This window comes from Chlamydotis macqueenii, chromosome 9 (assembly GCF_036417535.1).
Source record: "Chlamydotis macqueenii isolate bChlMac1 chromosome 9, bChlMac1.mat, whole genome shotgun sequence".
Lineage (NCBI taxonomy): Eukaryota > Metazoa > Chordata > Aves > Otidiformes > Otididae > Chlamydotis > Chlamydotis macqueenii.
In genome coordinates this window covers 25,372,772-25,391,186 of record NC_141564.1, presented here as the reverse complement: position 1 = coordinate 25,391,186, position 18,415 = coordinate 25,372,772, and the positions used below count along the sequence as shown (strand labels likewise).

At 44.6% G+C, this 18,415-nt stretch overlaps 2 protein-coding genes across 9 annotated transcripts in view; one reads left to right on the top strand and one right to left on the bottom strand.

The window, feature by feature from the left end:
• Nucleotides 1-972, top strand: part of SMC4 (structural maintenance of chromosomes 4) — a 38,176-nt gene extending 37,204 nt beyond the window's left edge. For all 3 annotated transcript variants that reach the window (XM_086754157.1, XM_086754156.1, XM_086754158.1), the window contains exon 24: nt 124-972. In XM_086754157.1, the coding sequence (XP_086610283.1) occupies nt 124-312 (189 nt within the window). In that variant the 3' untranslated portion in view covers nt 313-972. The remainder of the gene's footprint in view (nt 1-123) is intronic.
• Nucleotides 54-11,082, bottom strand: TRIM59 (tripartite motif containing 59). Of its 6 annotated transcripts, XR_015259310.1 has the most exons (5): nt 10,574-10,633; nt 4,247-5,770; nt 3,626-3,693; nt 989-2,266; nt 54-159 (listed from the first exon to the last, which is right to left on the bottom strand). XR_015259310.1 is itself a non-coding variant. In XM_086754161.1 (2 exons), the coding sequence occupies exon 2, from the start codon at nt 5,765-5,767 to the stop codon at nt 4,544-4,546; it is 1,224 nt and encodes a 407-aa protein (XP_086610287.1). In that variant the 5' UTR covers nt 5,768-5,770; nt 10,994-11,082; the 3' UTR covers nt 2,265-4,543. The 6 variants fall into 6 exon arrangements, 3 of the variants coding, with proteins under 3 accessions (XP_086610287.1, XP_086610285.1, XP_086610286.1); XR_015259311.1 differs by lacking the exon at nt 3,626-3,693; XR_015259309.1 differs by lacking the exon at nt 54-159 and having other exon boundaries at nt 2,265-3,693.
• Between the last annotated feature and the right edge of the window lie 7,333 nt (nt 11,083-18,415).

Sequence of the window (18,415 nt, the reverse complement as noted above, 5' to 3'; positions counted from 1 at the left end):
AACTGTTGGATGAAAAACCACTCACAGTGACGTATTCCTCAGTTCCGAAAACCTGAACGCAGAGACCGTAAGAACAGGGCTTTTTGAAATCCCGTGGGCTGACACAAATCACTTCTGTTTCAGGAGCAGACGAAAAATGCGCAGTTTATCATCATCTCCCTGCGAAACAACATGTTTGAGATCGCGGACAGATTAATTGGAATTTTTAAGACTCAAAATGCCACAAAAAGTGTGGCAACGAACCCCAAACTTATCTCATTGAAAGGACTGGCTGAACTCGGCGCTCTGGAGTGCAGTGTAGCGCAAAAATAGAGCGGAATAACCTTCCATTCTCGGTGCTGCTGTTCACTTCTATCTGATGTACTTTTGTATGTGAGAGTTCTTTTATTTCAGTTTTGTGTTTATTTGAGCTTATTAATAAAACCAGCCTCAATAAACTCCATGTCTTTAATTACACAGTCTGTATAGATCTTAACTATATGAACTCAGTGAAAAAATAAGACTGTTTCTCAAATGATGCATCTAGCTGCATTTTAACATCCCACGAGTAGGCTCTATGGCAATGCTTGGGTTCTGCATTTGGTTTTAAATCCTTCTTTGTTACTGTTTATATTAAACAAATTGCTTTTAAAGGCCATCAGAATGTCCTGTACCCTTTTATTATGAGTTCCAGTACGTAAAGTCAGGATACAAAACAATATAGCCGCCTGTTAAGAGGCTGGCGTGTGCAGCGCGCGGTCCGGGAATCGGACCTTTGGAGCCATTTCGTAAGGAACTGGTTCAGTTTCGGACGCTGCTCTCAGTTATTTTCCTCTCCCCTCCCGCAGGGACAGCTCCTCCCTCTCTCCACGCGTGGCCACGTCGCATGCTCAGGGTTTATTAACACAGTAATTACCGTCTGCTCGCATCTGCCGTCACTGCCACGGGGCTGGATTGCACCCGCGAGGGGGAAGGCGCTGTACAGCCGTACCCCGCGCCTGTTGCTCACCTGGCTGCTACAGACAGCTCTCCGCTTCCAGCAGCCTCTCGTCAACACCTCAGTGTACGGGTTTTGCTTTGAATCCTGTCTTTTCTTGTACTTTACAAACTCAAATTGTGTGTTTCACTCCGAAAGTCCGGCCAGCACCGGGCACACTGGCACCGGAACCAATCCCTGACCTAGAACTGCCTCTGGCTGTTGGCGCTGCGCTGCTGGAGCAAAAGGAAAAACACAACCCCGAACGTCAGTGGCGGCGGTGCCGCCGGAGGTAGGGAAGCTGACTGAGACCAGCCCTAGACGGCCAGCTCATCCTGTGCTGTGCTCGCAGCCCGCTTTATATTTCCGCCTCTTGCCATTCACACCCAGCGAAAACCGGAGACGAGCTGATCCTGCTTTTGTTGCCACGGTCCTGCGTTCAGCCGAACACCGCGCGCGGGACCAAAGCCAGCAGAAGCCTCGCCCTCTCCTGACGGGCACCGTCATCAGCATGGAGCCGAGCTGGAAAACGCAAGGGGAGCGCGCTGTAACAATCCGTCACGAAGTGCAGAGATAAGCTTCTAGCGTAATGTTGAACATTAAGATTGTATTAAATTATTGACAAGTAAAAATTAATGCACGTAAAATAAAGCGATCTGTACGGATACCTGAATTGTTACTTGTCAATAAAAGACTTGAGCGTTACCTCTGGGCCGTTTTTGGGAACCACAGCATTATCCCCTCAACAGGGAGCTGGGGGAGGCGAGTGGGGAACACTGGGTTATTTTCACCCGCAAGAGCCGCTCCTGAAGGGGCGACATGCGAGGTCTGACAGGGTACAAACCCCTCTCACACATCAGTTAAAATCCAGTAAAAACATTTTATGTTCTTGAAAAAGTTCCCATCTGTCAGACAAAAGTCGGCACAGAGGACAGAAAAGAGCGGGGCTGAAGCCGCTCAGCTGAGCTGTGTGACCCTGCGGTGCTGAGGAAAACGAGAAGCTGCTTACAGCGCCGCCCAGCAAATCCCGGCGCTGCGCTCCAGCAGTCACCTCGCCGCCCTAGTCAAACAGCGGCATCCACCCGCTCGCTATCGGCCAGAAAAATCGGCCTGTGCCGGGCAAGGGGAACGACTGAAACCCACACCGACCCACCTGGTGATGCAGAGACTCTTCCTGAAGTTCACGCGGGGCAAAAAAAATAAAAGGAAGAAAAGGCAGCAGCACAGCAGAGATCCAGCCCCACAGGTCAGCGCTGTTTGGGACCACAGGGAAGGTTCTGCGCAGTAAGAAAATCAAGGCTTCAACCAATCCTGTAAGAATATATTTTATTTGTAGGCAAATGTATTAAAATATAGAGTGCATTAGAAGTACAAGTAGGAAATGTTTCGATCGGTGGTAAAGGCATTTTATAAATTCCTGTCTTGAAAAATAAAATTGCGTTATAAACTCTGTAAGTTTTTGAAAGTCAGGAAAATAAAAGACAGGAAGAGAAGTCAAAAATGAAGCCTCCCAGGGCAGCGGACAGACAGCACCAGGTTTGGAGAAGCTCACACGCCAAGTGACAGCCTTCCAGCAGGGCTCAAAACAAAACCAAATCCCCAGTTTTATCGGGAAATTAAAACAGCGTTTATCCCGCCCCAGGACACACCTAAACACCGCTTCAAAACCTGAGCAGCGGCAGGCACGGGATTTGCCTTTGTAACACTAAAAAATTACAGAAAACGTACACAGAAATGCTAGAAACCGCTCCTAGCGCACGGGCACGGGCCCCCACGCTGCGACGCTGCGGGCTCCTACCTCAGCCGAACCTTAACCATCCAAACCACCCAGCTGCAGCGGCTGCGCGGCCAGATCCCGTCTTTTATCCCTACGGCACTTTTAGGATACCAGTATCGTCGTCAGGATCTTTGTTTCGGCTTACGGAGTGCATCGGCATCACATCCGAGGGCTGACCTTGCCCCCAGCTCTCACTGAAGTCTGGCAGCAACTGGGATTTTGCAGGACCCCTCCAGTGCCTGCTGGTAGCAACGGGCACGTTCTGGTTTGCAGGAGGGCTTTAAAATACCCCGGAGGTAACGGCCAGCCTCAGAATTCAGTCGCTATTTAAACAACTTCTATTATTTAAAGAGATACAACAGCCAAGGAGCGCTGCCGTGCTAGAATTCGCTGCCGTGCTAGAATTCACTGGCATTTTTATCAAGTCAAACGCGATCAGAGACGGCAAATCCTCATTTTGGGGGTTTTAGTGGATCGGAGCTCCTCTGTGCTCTGCTGCTGTAACCGCAGCTCTCCAAGGCTGCCCCAGCACTTGCTGCCACGGGGCTGTTAACGACCGAAGGCCAGAACCGGCTTCCACCGGGGATTCTGCTCCTGAGCACGGTTCAGAGTGGAGCAGCGAACAGCGTTAGCGATCGCAGAATAAAATGCTGTCGTGTTCCCTCTACGTCAAGGCACCGGTCTGTTATTTGTGCGGAAAAGCGGAATACAGATTTATATTCATCATCAAGTTCTTTCAAGGGCTCTGACAACGTTTGAAATCCTTACACCCCTGGGTTCAGCGGGAGTTCTGTTACCGCAGCACGCACCCGTTTTCACTGCCTGTTACTTGATTTAGCAAAAAGCGAGGGCTCAGTAAGCAGGGAGAGCTCCCGGCCAAACCAAACACACACCTGATCCGTGCACAGCCGGCACTAAAACCTGCACGCAGTATTTCTCTAGAACTCCTGCAGGTACTGCTCTGCAAAGCAAAGAGAACAATTTGAAAGACAAAGTTATTAAAAACGGATTTTAAAAAAAAAAAAAAAGAAGAAATCTTGTCATCCACTAGTAACCAGGAACAAAGAAAACGAAAGCCAGGACAGGTGTATCAGTTCAAACCCGCTCGGAGGGCAGTAAAACACAAACCAGGAGGTTTTGTGCACCACAGCTAGTCACTGAGTCGTCCAGGACCAGCCAGTTTGCAGCCTGAGGTGTTTTTTAACCTTTAACGTAGTGCTTTTGTTAGAAAAAACAATTTAAAATTGTGTTATCAAAAAAAAAAGTTGATGTTTGAGGAGTTTGTAGATTACGCCTTTTAAGCTGAGGGCAGCTTTCCTACGCAGATTGCTTCCAGCTGAAACAAACACCTGCCCGTGCTGTGGCGCGAGGAGAGTCTCCTCCAGCAAACCTCCTCAGATAACCAGAGTTAGCCAGGAGGAAACTGACCCCGTACAGAGAAAGGAAGGACAGGGAAATAGAAAGGAAAAGTGTAGAACGCTAATTTCTACTTAAAAGCTGGGCTGTTCACCTACCCCGGCAGAGGGCAGGTTTAGATTGGCTATAAGGAAGAAATTCTTCCCTGTGAGGGCGGTGGGGCGCTGGCCCAGGTTGCTCGGAGAAGCTGTGGGTGCCCCATCCCTGGCTGTGCCCAAGGCCAGGTTGGACGGGGCTGCGATGGACCTGATGGAAGGTGTCCCTGTCCGGGGCAGGGGGGTGGAACTGGGTGAGCTTTCACGTCCCTTCCAACCCGAACCCTCCTGTGATTCTATAATTAAAAAAAAAACTCCTGGGGATTCCTACACTAACTTTTAACCTTGTCATCAAAATAGTCAAAGAGAAACAATTCTCCCGAAGAACTCCGTCAGCAAATTAAATGCGTGGCACAGCACATCCGACGTATTCTGCAAACGGGTGCAGAAGTCTCGATAAACGCGCAGCAAGAATTCTGAAATATAGGTGGGAGTAGCTTCGATGACAACTGCTGATACCGGCTTGTGCAGCGAAAACACAGTTACGGCTATCGTTATAAAAAGAAGCAGGACTGCTAGAGGATTTACAGCCTGGAGTAGTTCTTTAGATTCTCTTCCTTCCTTTCCGCCGCCTTTGCTGCATAACTTCCTTTTTGGAATCAGTTTTATTTTTGGAGTGAGGATCTTGTTGATCTGACCAATTTCAGTTTTAGACCACACATCTTTCAACAGGTGCCCAACCCTCGGATAAATCTCCACAGGTTTAACATCCGGTAGCTGCTTCTGTTTCAAGGCCTTTATACGTTGATGCATACAATCCACCTTCTCCAGAAAAACAAGCGGGGACTCTTCTTTTTGAATAGCTGTATTCAGTGACATTAATTCCAGCTGTTCTTCCCTTATTTTTTTCAACTTCTCTATGAGAGGCTCATATTCTTCCAAAATCTGCGCGTTAACATCATCCAGGGCGGTCAGCAGAGCTTGTTTTTTGTGCTCCAAGGTATCGCTAAGTTTCTTAAAATACTGTACTACTACTTTTCTGTCGTCCTGAACAACGCTTTCACACTGGGCCTTCTGCTCTTTCAGCTTTTCGATAAGCAGACACACATCAGTCCAGTGCTTATCAGTCAGCTGCTCGAGAATTTTACCCGAAGTCTCCTTTTCTTTTACGTAGGCACTTTGAAGGTCGTCTATCGGGTGACCGTTGTGTTTTCCGATCGTAAGGCAATGGCCACACACCAATTTTCTGTCCAGAAGACAGTAAACGTTCAGCGGTTGCCTGTAATGCTCAGTGCAGGTCACGACGTCGGAGTGATCTTCCTGCTGGTATTTTTCAATGATGGCTTTCAATGCAAAGTTGATAGGCAGCGATTCGGTACCAGCCGCAGGAATTTCAACAATCGTCCTACAGTTGGGACACTTCAGAGGAACTCTCAGGGGTCTCCAAACGGAAAAGGTGCTGGACAGCTGGATAACGCCTTCCAGGCAATTCCTGCAAAACGTGTGGGAACAGGGCAGAACGCGTGGATCTTCAAATATGCTGTAGCAAATGGAACACGTTAACTCCTCCTCAAAGTGATGCATGTCCTACAGAGGAGCAATAAAAAGGAAAAAGTTTAATCTCTTTTTACAATCAGCTCGTTTTCAATCATTTTATTAACCTAAGCATCTCAATGTGACATTTAACGACCAATAACACCAGCAGGTTATTGCTAAGGGGAAAAAAAAGACAAAACAGAATGGAAGCGAGCAACAGTGCAAAGATTTCGGCAAACTGTGACCTGCACTGATGCTCTAAGTGACTAGACAGCGTTCACCCACACCCAACTTCTGCCTTCAAAAGCCAGGAAAAGCAGCAATCTGCTATCGTATATTTTTTACGGTGGGAAACAGCTCAAGAGAGTGTACAAGTCTTAGAACTAAAGTTTCTAAGTGACCTAGGAATTATGACAGTTTTCTCCCACCACGAGTAACATTCTCAACGTAAGAACAGAACAGTAAGTACAGAAACCTTTTTTCCTTCCCTAACTTCTCTCAGATGTCACTTTTGTAATAGAAACAGTCAGAGTATTAAGCAGTCAAACTTACCAAAAGCTATCTCCAGGTTCCGGCACAAACCAGAGCCTAACTCAACGGCCCTCAAATACAATACCCCTGACAGAAATTAGGTGTCATTCCTGGGTTACTTTAAGCACAAAACTAAAAACTAACTTTCACTTTCTGCCCTTTGTCATGTTGCCTTGTTTTCCTTTGCCAGCTCGGTGCTACCGCACAGTAAAGTCACAAATAACAATAACTCTAGTGCCAGTTTTCATCATAAACCATAGTTCTGTTTTTCATTCTGTTAAAAAAAAAAAAAAGGGGAAAATAGTACAAGCTTCGCCTGTCTTTGTGTCCCATTTTCCTGTCCCCTAGCTCTAGTCCACTCTGCAGACTCTGCCACACTGCAAAAAGAAATTGTGCGAGCATTTGGTATCAAAGCCTCCCAAATTAGGGTCGAACTCTCAGTCTGAAAACAATAACACGCAGCTGGGCTGAGGCAGCTGCACACAGTGCCACCGAGCCTCTGTTGTTAACAGAGTGATTTTAAGTGAATCTACTTAAAAGGAATCGAACAGTTAATTACACTCTTCTTTGAAAATAAAACCTTAAATTGCATTTGGAATCACGAAAACCATCAAATTTGCCACTAAAACCAATTTACAATAACTAAATTAAGCAGCATGGTTCCTGCACAAGGCACAGAGCGGACCTGACAGAAGTCAGAAATCAAATACTCGGACCCCCGTTCTCCGAGAGTTAAATCGGCTCCGGGCAGAGAAACCTCTGCTGGTTGTACCGAAATAATCATGGCTTATCTCGCTTTATTGAGACAGGCTGGGACACCCAAAAGCGAAAGTGTTCAGCTCTGCAAACCTCATCAGACTCTTTCACCTTGTAAAATCAGATAGAATAATAATAATAGTAAAAAAATCTAATGGCCACCATCACCCAAAACACCCAGTTCAATTCAAGGGGGTGTTTATATATTGTTAAGTCAACTTTAGATTGAAAACATATTAATTCAGCTTTAAAAAAAAAAAAAAAAGAAACCCTATGCAACACACATCAGGTCATTTTTTCAGCTAATTAATACAAAATGTCGGGTCACTTCTTTGAACTCCACTTTTTAAAGAGACCTTGACAACAGTCGGAAGAAAAATCTACTAGAGAGAGGCACAATTGTTAAGAACTCCCCTTTAAAAGAAGAGCGATAACGTGTGCTAGCATTTATACCTCACCGGCGTGTTCTCCCAGCCGAAGAGAATTAATATCAAGCACTACAGGCATTTAGCAACAGACATTCACAACATTTCAACACTAAATCCGCTCCCGGACGGCACTGCTCTCGCTGAAGACCACGAGGTATTTCTCTTTTTACGGAGGAGCCACTAAAAAAAAGCCTATTTCCCAGCTTTTCCAGCCAGCCACTGTGGCAACACGGGGTTCTTTACGTCTATACATTAAGAATTTCACATTTTAAAGTCACGTTCCAGACACTGAAACTAAATAAATGTGTCAATAATGAAGGGAAGCTGGAGAACAAATCTTACTCCACTCTCTAGATAAATTGTTTTTTGAGAATTAATTCCCACAGGGAACACATCTAAAAGTTTTATATATGTGTATAAACACACATACGCACATGTATATATTTATATGTCAAGTTATTCTGAATCTTGGGAATGTCACTTCCACTTTAGAAGCAAGAAAAAAAAAAAACAGTTAAGTTTTTGCTTATGGTTAGAAAAGAAAGAATCTTCAGTAGGCACCCTCATTCATTATTTTTTCTTCTACACAGAGAATGAAAATATAGTTTTTTAAAAAAAGTCTATGTTTAAAAATCCTATTTTTTTCCCCTAGATCCAGAGCTGTAGTTTTCTTCAAAGGGATTATTTCAGGCAGGAAATTTTCTGTAAAAACGACACGTCTAGCTTATTTCAGCTACATAGAGGGCACGATAAAACCAATCTTCAAAAAACTGTTTTAACTGCAGAGCGGTTGCTCGCTACCATAAAAATGAAGGAGAAACTTTACAAAGTTTTCCTCGGCACTACGGTGAATCACCCCAAACCCTGCAGGAGCAACCCCCCTCCCCAGGCAGCGCCTCCCCGCAGCAAACCCCAAGCCTGCGCTGGTTCCAGCAGCCCGCAGGCCCGCGCTCGCTGCGGGGCCGTTTCGTAACCCTCGCAACCGCTAGCCAGAGGGACTGCAATTCCCATTTCCACAGAAACACACAGCTCTGTTTCCCAGGCAACTCAGAAATTTAAAGAATGGCAGCAGTCGCCTGCTAGCGAGCGGCTCTGGGAAGCCAGGCGCAGTGCTAGGGCAGGAGTTTGGCTTTCAGCTCTGGGCAGGGGCCAGGGGCGCGTGGGGCATCCCACTCCAGCCCCATGTCCAAACAATACTTGCAATGCTAATGTTGGTGTTTGCTATAGGCACCTTGTGGGTTTTTAATTTGTTCTAGACAACTACTCCAGAATTGTCCCAGGGAAGCAAAAGGAAGAAATCCTGAAATTGTCAGAAATCCTGAAACTCCGTTTTCTCCACTGGCAGCAGTGCGGAGGAAACAGGCTACACATGAACAACGCTGGAAATAAATCAGTAGATGGCTGTCAGAAACAGAGAGACTGGGAACGCCAATAAAAAAAGATAGAGAAGACCCAACATCACAGAGTTAAGCAGAGAGAAAGGAAAAAAAAAAAAGTTTTACGGGGGCGGAGGGGGGGGAAGAAAAAGTAGCAGGAAGCTGGGAATTGCTTTCCTGCCCAGAGCAGATACTTTTCCTTAAACGTTCCAAACAACTGTGGTAGCAAATGCGGGTGTTGGCGTATCCTAAGAGTCACTCCGTGTAAGCAAATCACAAGCTAGAAGGTATTTCAAAAATTCACAAGTGTCATTGTGCCAGTAACATGGTGAGTTTCAGAAATCTGCCAGCAACAGAAGGGCTAAGCGGCTGTGATCTTATCCTCTTCTAATTAGCGATACTGGAGACGAGGTGAAAACAGGGCGTGCAGCACACCTATCTTACAGCTTATCTGGCAAAGCTTTCTGTTAAACAGATCGGAATAACGCTGTGTGTGTTCCGCACCTAGCCGTCGGGCCACTGCTCACCCAGCTAACGATGCAAGGCGTCGTTTAGAAACAATTATATCTGAAATACAGCCCCTGCCAGCACTTAGGCAGACAAATAACTAACTGCATTATAGCAAAAGCCAGCTGTAACGAGCCAACACACCCCAATCTGCTCTGAAGGATTTTAAAAAGTGAATTTGGCATTCGGTAACAGTCGCGACAGCCTATACTGAGAGTTACCGGGGGCACCTAAGGCAGACCCTCCCCAGGAGCCAGCGCCGCCAGGCTCCCCGCTCTGCCTTCACGCCGCTGTCAGGACGGAAAACAACGTCTGCTCTCTCCTGAAGGACACTGGAACGCTTGACTTAACTTTCAATGCTGTGTTGCACTTAAAGTAAATCCGCGTTAGAAATTCTGCCTCCCCATCCCATAGGGCTCCATGAAGCCCTCCTCCCAGAGAAGCTCAAGTTTATGTTGTGCAAAAATAGGACATTAAATGACATTATGTCAGTGTTTTCTATTTATAAGTCACCTTCATAGTAAAGGGTGACAGAACTTTTAAAAAAAAAAAAACAAAACAAACCACAACAGAGGTGCTGAGGTGCAGCTCCGGTATTTGTCAGTGTGTCAGAAGGAACGGAGCCTGCCACACAGCTGCCAGGTTTGCTGGGTGTAACAACAGGCCAGGCACCAGAAATCAGAAACAACAGCTGGACCTTAAATCTTTCTGTTCCGGCCCATTTCAGCTGTACGGCTTCACCTTTTGCCACAAACACCCCACGCCCAAGTCACAGCAATTCTCAACCAGATATTCTGCCCCTAGTCCCTGTTCCTACCACAGCTACACCACCATCCCACATTTTTACCCATTTTTACAGCCTTTCAGGCCGTAAACGGAGACAAAGCAGGTGAGAAGCCTGTCTGAGGAGCAGATCTGACAGCTCTCTCCTGTATTTCCCTCCACCGGCTCCTCGTCTGCTACTACTACAAGCGTACAGAAGTCACCACATCCAAAAGACCCAACTACGCTGCTCTGTCCTTTCCACGCTCGTGTTCCGTGCCAAGACTGGCTCGCCACTGACCTCTGCCAAAGCTTCTGGTCTGGAGCGTTCATTTACCATTTGGCCCGTAGTACAGAGCGAGAAGGGAGAGAACGCCTTTACCCGCCACCTGCAGATCTCCCGCCTGCTGCAAAGCCTCTGCCAGGTCTGTGAGAAGAAACCCTCCGCCAGGCCAGGCCCTCAAAAACACCCCCCCCCCCGTCACTTACCTGGCCTGGCCCGGCCCGGCCCGGCCGTCCCGCCGCCTTCAAACCGCCGGTCCCGCTCCCCGCCGCCCGCCACGGCGCCGCGGGGCCGCGCATGCGCAGTCGGGGGGTGGGGGCAGAGGCGGGGCGGGAGGAGCCCAACGGCCGCTCAGGTTCGAAAGTAAACGGGCGGCGGCCGTTAACGGCCGGAGGGGACCCGCGCGGGACGGTGACATGGAACACGGTGACGGGAAGGGAGCCGGGACCCCCGCACCCGCGTTTGGAAGGGGACCGAGAGACGCAGGGCGAGGAGGGGGGGAAAATGGCCGCTGAGGAATGACACCTCAATGCCATCGGCAGCGGTAACGAAATTAAAATGGAAACGCCTTGGTATACAGCTGTGTTTTGTTTTCTGCTCTCTTGTGCGATAACTGTAACCAACGCCTTACCAAACTGGTTCTTTCTTCACCATTGGGCAAGAAATCCACCGTGAAGCTGCAAACGAAGACGTAAGAACTTGTGACATCTGCTTCAGGGGGAGCAGGACCAGACCTTCTGCCAGCTACTAATCACAGACATAAAAATATATAAATGTAAGTGGTAACGTTCAGTTTCGATTTAAGCATGTTTACCAACTTTGGCTACTGAAGACAGTTAAGGTATTTTAAGTGAAGCAAAATTCGTGAAATTGGGTGATTGTAATGAAGAATATAGAGTGAGCTGCTGCGTCTTGCTGAGCAAAAGCCAAGTCTGCAGTAGGAACGAATGGGTTAGGACTGTGGTTACCGACTGCTTTCCTGACATCTGCGCCCCTGGTAAATCACAAGATTTCATCAGTAAAGTACCTAATGTTGTGTAGACTCTTCTCATACTCCAGGTTATTCTATATTTACTTACAGTTCATCGAACTACACTAAACTAAACCAGGAAAGTTATTCTCAGATGTTTTTTTACAGTGAATTTGAAAAAGAAATGAAATTAATGTTTTCATGTAAGTCATAATACATCACCATTCAAAAGTTACCTAAACATCTGTCTTAACTGGTATTTAGAGGACCTTATACAAATGCCTGGGAAACATCGGGAATTATGTTTCAAATAATGAAAAAAACCCTCCTGCTCTAACAAATGAACCATCAGAGTTTAGTAATAGGCACACAGTTCACAAAAAAAGAACAACTACAAGTCAATGTAGTGTGAAGCTGTTTGGTAATACTAGCCTTACATTCATCTCTTCTGATATCAGTGACACCACTTCTGTTTTGAATATTGAACAATTTAAATTGAAATCGTTTGTATGCTATCAAGTTGAAGTTAACGAGTTGAAATAGCGCTTTCTATCGCTGCAGTTCCACTTGCGGCAGCACAGCTACTGCAATTTAAGTTCAACTTGCTCAAAACGAACAAGTTTTCTAAAAAAAAAAAAAAAAAAGGAAACATTTTTCAACTTCTGTTGTTTCTGAATTTTCTAACAAAATTTGTTAGCTGTTGATTACGTTTGTTATCCGAGTGTAATTACAGTTTCTAATACATGTTCCTTACGATCATGCCTGTGCATATGCTGGCTTTCAACACCATCACCAAGGAGGTTGATAAAGTTGTTCTTATTTTTGCTACCAAAACGGGCAGGGAAGGAGGAGAGAAAAACATACCTGACTTTTTTCTCTCCGTGACAGAGGAGAAAAAAACCAGAAAAATATTTTAGTGACACTCACCTAATTTGGATATTTTTTACTAAGAATATCATGTAGGATTTGATTTATTAACTAGTAGCTCCAGTAGTTGGGAGAGCATTATTTGTTTCTGAATGGGCCTGATGCAGGGCTGTATGGCAGCATTCCTGGGCGTGCAGGTAGGTTTTTGTCTCGGGGCACTGCACGTGCCTTCAGCAGGGTTAATTGCTTCTCTCCCTTTTGGAACACAGCACTTCTGGATGCGTTCACCCAGCGAGGCCTGCCTGCGTCGTGGTCCGAGGTGCGTCCTTCCTCATTGCAAGGAGATACTGGCCTACGCACGGCGACATGTGTTAGGGGGGGAACTGAATGAACCCTGTGAGAGGGGAACATCTGCCCTTCAAGCAAAAAGCAGCTGAACCCCAAGCAGAGGAAGGTGTCAGCTTCATCCGCAAGGAAACTGACTCCCAAACAGAGGAAGGTCTTTCTCCTGAGCAAGCAGATACAAGCTCAGATGTCACAGAGTCTCCTTATACATAAGACAGCTGATTGCAAAATGGAAGAGGGATATTCCTTCAAAACAGGAAAGACAACAGGAAAGAGAAGTTTCCCATGAAAAAAGGAAAATGCTAACTGACATAGGGAAGAGCTCTTCCAGAGATACGGACTACATTCATTGCCTCACAAGGCCTGCTCAGGCAGCCATCCAGACACCACAAACTAAGAGATTTATCCAGAAAACCTTATGAAAGTTCCAGTACAATTATTATTTTACCATAAAAGGGACTTAAGATGTTGAAAAACAAATCCTTCCTTAAAAAACATGGTTTGGAGAAACATTAGGTCGTTCCTGACTTGAGAACGGGACTTAGATATCTTAACCATGATCTTGTAAATGAAGGTAGTGTCCTTTCCAAAGAGATGCAGTAGCAAAGTGAGGGGACAAAAGCATAAGTTTAAATACCTGCTGAATTCTAAAGTTAGAGATAATTCAATTCTAAAATAATAGATATTTGTCTTAGATTTGTGGAACCTAAACCAGCTAAAGATTAAAACAGTAAGACTTCTTACTCTGGCTTTACTTGCATGCTGGGGTAGTTCTGCAAACACATACTCCAAACATGGTGCATTTCTTTCTCAAGCTGTGTGGCTTTGTTATATATTCCATTTGACTATTCCATATGTCGCACAGGTTTATTCCCATGCCCAAACTATTCCCAGCAATAGATCAGAAGGGACAGTACAAGACTGCGGGTGCAAGGTATATTTTTTTGTTATGTTTGGAATGAGATAAAATGTGAGCAATCCAGAGCTAGTACCAGTTGTTGGTTTCCTGTTTTGCTACATAAATAATCAGAACCTCTTACATGGTTAGTTTTATAGGAGATTGGGGTAAACTGGAGAAATTCCCCTTTTACTACCACCTTACAGTTTAGTCCTTTTAAGCCAGAAGGCTGTTAGTTGAAGTCACTATGTTTTAAAAAGTTGCTTTCTCTGCCAAAACCATTTTTTAAATCATGACCTTACCCTTCATTACAGGTGGACAGATCCTACCAGTTGTGCTGGTCCTGCCTGCAGATGGTACAGAGAGCAGAGTCCTACATTCCCTTGTTTCTGCAGACCGCTTGGTTTGTGAATTCCCTTCCTTATCCCCTGCCTCCACTGTAACCCCGTGGGCAGTTTCACAACCTGGGCCGGTCTCCATCTCTCCCAAAGGTGGCCTCATCCATCTCCCTTGTGCTCAAGTAGCCACATGGGCTAATCAAAGAACTATCTGAAGACTAACTGAGAAAATAACTTGTTTTTCAGAGAACAGGCCCACTGGCTGGAGGATTATGCCACATAATGGGGCATTATACCAGATGGGTCATTACTAAGGCACCTGCCACAGGTACGTCAAGATGCTGAGAGCACATTTTATGGACAGTCAGAGATGAACATAATGTGTGCATGCGCTGACAGATCTGTAATCCACTTTCTATTACACAGATGTCACTTCAAACATTTTATTTACTATTAGAACAAGAATAAGTGATATTAAGCCAGATACACAAATCTTCACATGCAGAAGTTTATTCTGCTCTTGTGCCCAATTTGTGGAAGAGGCTGCAAAACCACATGGATGCTTCATTGTCAGCATTACGTTAATTGCATCGCAGTGGCAAATCTTTGCAAATGGAATTTTGGGAAGAAGTATCTTCTAGCAGAATTCTACATCTGGCAGGAATTGCAGTGGACAAGACAATGGGCCAGTGTTCAGTCTGCACAGCTGACAGTCTGCAATGTACCGACGCCAGAGCCGTTCTCGAAATATTAGCTTGAGACAGCCCCCTTCTACCTGCACGTGTAGGGTCTTGTGCAGTAATAACCTGCTAAAAGACGTTTCTGCAATTTAAATCAGATGAAATACAAAAATCCTATCAAGCGCTGTTTTGAAGATGCGTCGCTAGCGCAAAATACGTATCCTACAAATCTAGTAAAATAAAACAGAGCAACATAGATATCATTTGTGTCTCAGTACAAATCAGGTCATCTGGAACACACTTCAGAGGTTCACCTTATTTAAAAAAACCCTTGCAGTTCTATATTTATACAACTCTAGAAAGCTTAGAAAGCTATAATGTGGCAAAATACGCAAACTCACAGCAGCTAAAAAATGAAAATGCCATATAGCCAAGATAAATGTGTAAGCAGGTGAAGGTTTGTAACTGAACATATTAGAACAAGGGATACAGTTAGTGAAAATACAACATTTTAGGTAAGGAAAGCCTCCTTCAGGTCCGCAATACAACCAACCTGCAAACTAAGGCTCTGGTTCCACCACAGAAGTCTAATTGCTCACCGCACACGTGTAGTTCGTTATAAATACCTTGCAAAGGTAGTGAAAAAATGAGTATGAACTGTGCAGTGTGAGTGAGGGAGTCCATATCTGTGACAGATTCCAAACAGCTTAAATGAGAAAGAGGTAAACTGGGCATGTAGTTAAGGAAAAAAAAAAAAAAAAAAAAAAAGAAAGCTTGTAAGAAGGGAAGTAACGCACTAGGACAGAGTAAGGCTTTACTGTCACAATGTCGCTCAGGCAAGGGTTTTACTTGTGACAGCCGAGTACAGAACTTCACTACGGGCAGCCTCTTAAATAAAACCTCCGAGGCTGACAAAGCGCTCGGATTTTTGCCTCGATTTCAATGCAGAACCTTTTACTATAGTTACCAGTTCCTCTTCTCATTTCAATATATTTGAGCTAACAGCATTTTTCAGGCTGCACGCCTGTAGCTGTCCATGGTATTGCAAGAGTTCCCTCCCTCCCCCACCCCAAGCTCATAAAGGTCTCCGTCTGTTTCATGTTTCTTGAAAGATGCTCCTCCAGCTCATCAATACTCTAATTTTTGCGGGGGTGCATGGGAACGTATTGATACTTTACTCTAGGAGCTACACTAAAGTACACTGCAACTACAGAGAAGACTTCCTAGTTAAAATGACAGTGCCTGAAAGAGTCCACGTGGCACAGGCACTCATCTTGGGTATAGAATTTAAAAAAAAAAAAGTTGTAATCCTTTCCCCTCTGTACTGCCCACCTCAGCACACCACGAAAGTCTTGAGGAAAAAGCTACAGAAGCGTAAGACCAAACAAAGGGAGGTTTTGACAATAATTTGCAATATAAATAAATTATGGTCAGAGTAAGAATGGATGTTGGTTTATACTCTATTTAGGTACTTAAAAGAATTAAGAATTCAAGATGAAGTAACATTTACTCTGAAAAACTGCCATTCTAGGAATGACATACTTGCTTCATGCCACGATCTGGTGTTGCTGATACGGACTACTGACCATCTGCCTTTCCATCCAACTACAAAACTTCTGTAGCGCATGTGCCAAGAGCTGGCATTTAAAGTTTCCCCACATTTGTCATTTTCTAGTAGTAGCAGCTTTTAATGTTGTTTTACAGACATTTAATAGTATATCAAAGGTAGTTACAGATGATGGTTTAATGACAGCTTGAAGAAACTGTCAGCTTTGAGGCACACGAAACCAGCAGAGTAAATACAGGATCCCCATTTCAAGGGATTTACAAGTGAAAAGTGGGAATTTGTTTATGGAGATTAAGTTTCCAGTCACGTTCCTGTAAGGTATTGAAGCAATATTAACTTTTCCAGTGAATTGTGTGCCTTCTGAGTTTCACTCTGGCAGTAGCTAAAACTTACTATTAGGAAGAGTTTGTAAACTTTACACATTTTCTGCTACTAGGTTTCCTTTCATAAAGTCGATTTGATCCAGATGCAGGACTTCTGCAATTGTTTCCAGCCCCGTGACCAGCATGCCTGCCAGTAATTTGGTGACATGCAGAGCTGAGGAAATATTTATAGTTAGAAGTGGCAAAGAGTCTACAAGTATTAATATGAAGACATTCTTAGCTATAAAGCAGCTACAGTAATTTGGTAATTTATGCAACATACTGTATGACAGGAGGAGTTTTTAAGAAATACGTACAGATTTTCTTCACTTCAAAGCACAAAGCCACCGCTCTTTCTTCCCAGCACATCCACTGTTTTCCTTTGGCTTTTGAAATTGTGTAAGAGCAGAGCCCTGTTTACACGCAATTCACCAGGTTCTCGGTCAGGACTGGTTAAGTTGCCTCAGCCAGCATTTCATTTTACTTGAAACCCTTTTAAGTTGCTTGGTACCTTAATGCATTATCCATATATATGTATATATACACACACCTTTTTTTTTTTTTTTAAACAGTCTGACAAGCCTGTTCCAGTACAAAAACAGCCGAAGTGGACAACTTACTGGGAATGCTTGTGATCCACCAGAAGACACCATTCTGTGAAGCAAGATGAAAGGTGTATCACTGTTCAAGGCTCCACGCATCCAGCAAATGGCTCTCCTATGCTGAAAGGCCCACACAATCAGAGGCTATTCCACTTCCAGTAGTGGGAAAGAAAGAAACAGGGTCAACTTCTCTTAAGCTGTCCGTTTCGATTCAGCATACTATTCTCCCCTCTGTAGCACTCCTCCTAGCTAAATCAGCCAGTGCAACCCTAAGATCCCAAAATTCCAGTCTGGTCCAACAATGCTGCTCCTTGTAATAAACATCCTACCTGGAACAGTTTATATTATGCGTTAACTCTTGTCTTTTTAATACTTTAAAAGTCTTTTTCTAGATATCTCCTACCCTAAGTTCAGCTGAAAAGATAATTTTCTACTTCAAAATACTGGAAAAGTAGATGAACATACCACCTCGCCTCTCCATCTTTGGTTATTTTCATTAGCATTGAAGGACAGGGACCAAAGAGTTACCATCTGCATAGTTACAATCTAAATATCACAGAGCAGTGTTCTGCTACCGAACAGCTTGGAAAGTACATTAGATGTCACAGCTTTCACGTTAAAAGGAAAACATCTGAGTTGCTTCTCTTGATGACCCAATTCCACTGTTCAAAGTCAGAGGCTAAAATTTATTAATCCTCACATGTAGGCAGGAATAGAATGCAAGGCTGTACCCATAACTCACTCTGCCTTTGTACTTTCTAAAGTCTTAATAACCTGAGTAGTAAGTGTTTAAGTTATTTCTTGCCCCCTCAAACAACTCTTTCCCCAGCAACGTAATTACATTACCTCAAACCGCAACTTTTGTGAAAAAAAGTACTGGACAAGCTCACTTCAGTTTTGCTCCTGAAGAACTCCAAACACTGCCACACTGTGGATGCTGAAGTGATTAAGCTTTCCATATTTTGGTAAACTAACAATAGTGACAGGATGTGCTGTGAAGCAGGTGAAGAGAATTTTCCACTTAAAAAACCACCAAAACCAGTGAAACACCACTGCTGATCCTCTAAGAAAGTACAGGCTGCAGCTAGAACAGCACCCACGTAAGGTAATTCTGAATCTACCGCATCAGGGGCAGTGCCAAAAAGAGACACTTACTGGCAGTAAATACAGACCTTGCCATAGTGTGGGGGTTTGTTGTTGTTGTTCTGGAAACACGAGAGTTGTTACAAACATCTGCTCTCCTCCTACCCCTAACAAGAGAGGATTCTAACAATAAATCAATATTCTATGGTATATCCTTCATAAAGACATTTTAGCATGAAGTTAGTATTATTTTACTTACGGCAGTGCGGCTTCCTTAAAAACACCAGCTTAAGCACTTTGCCTCCTCTCAGGGTTCTCCGCATTTTAAACGAAAACAGCTC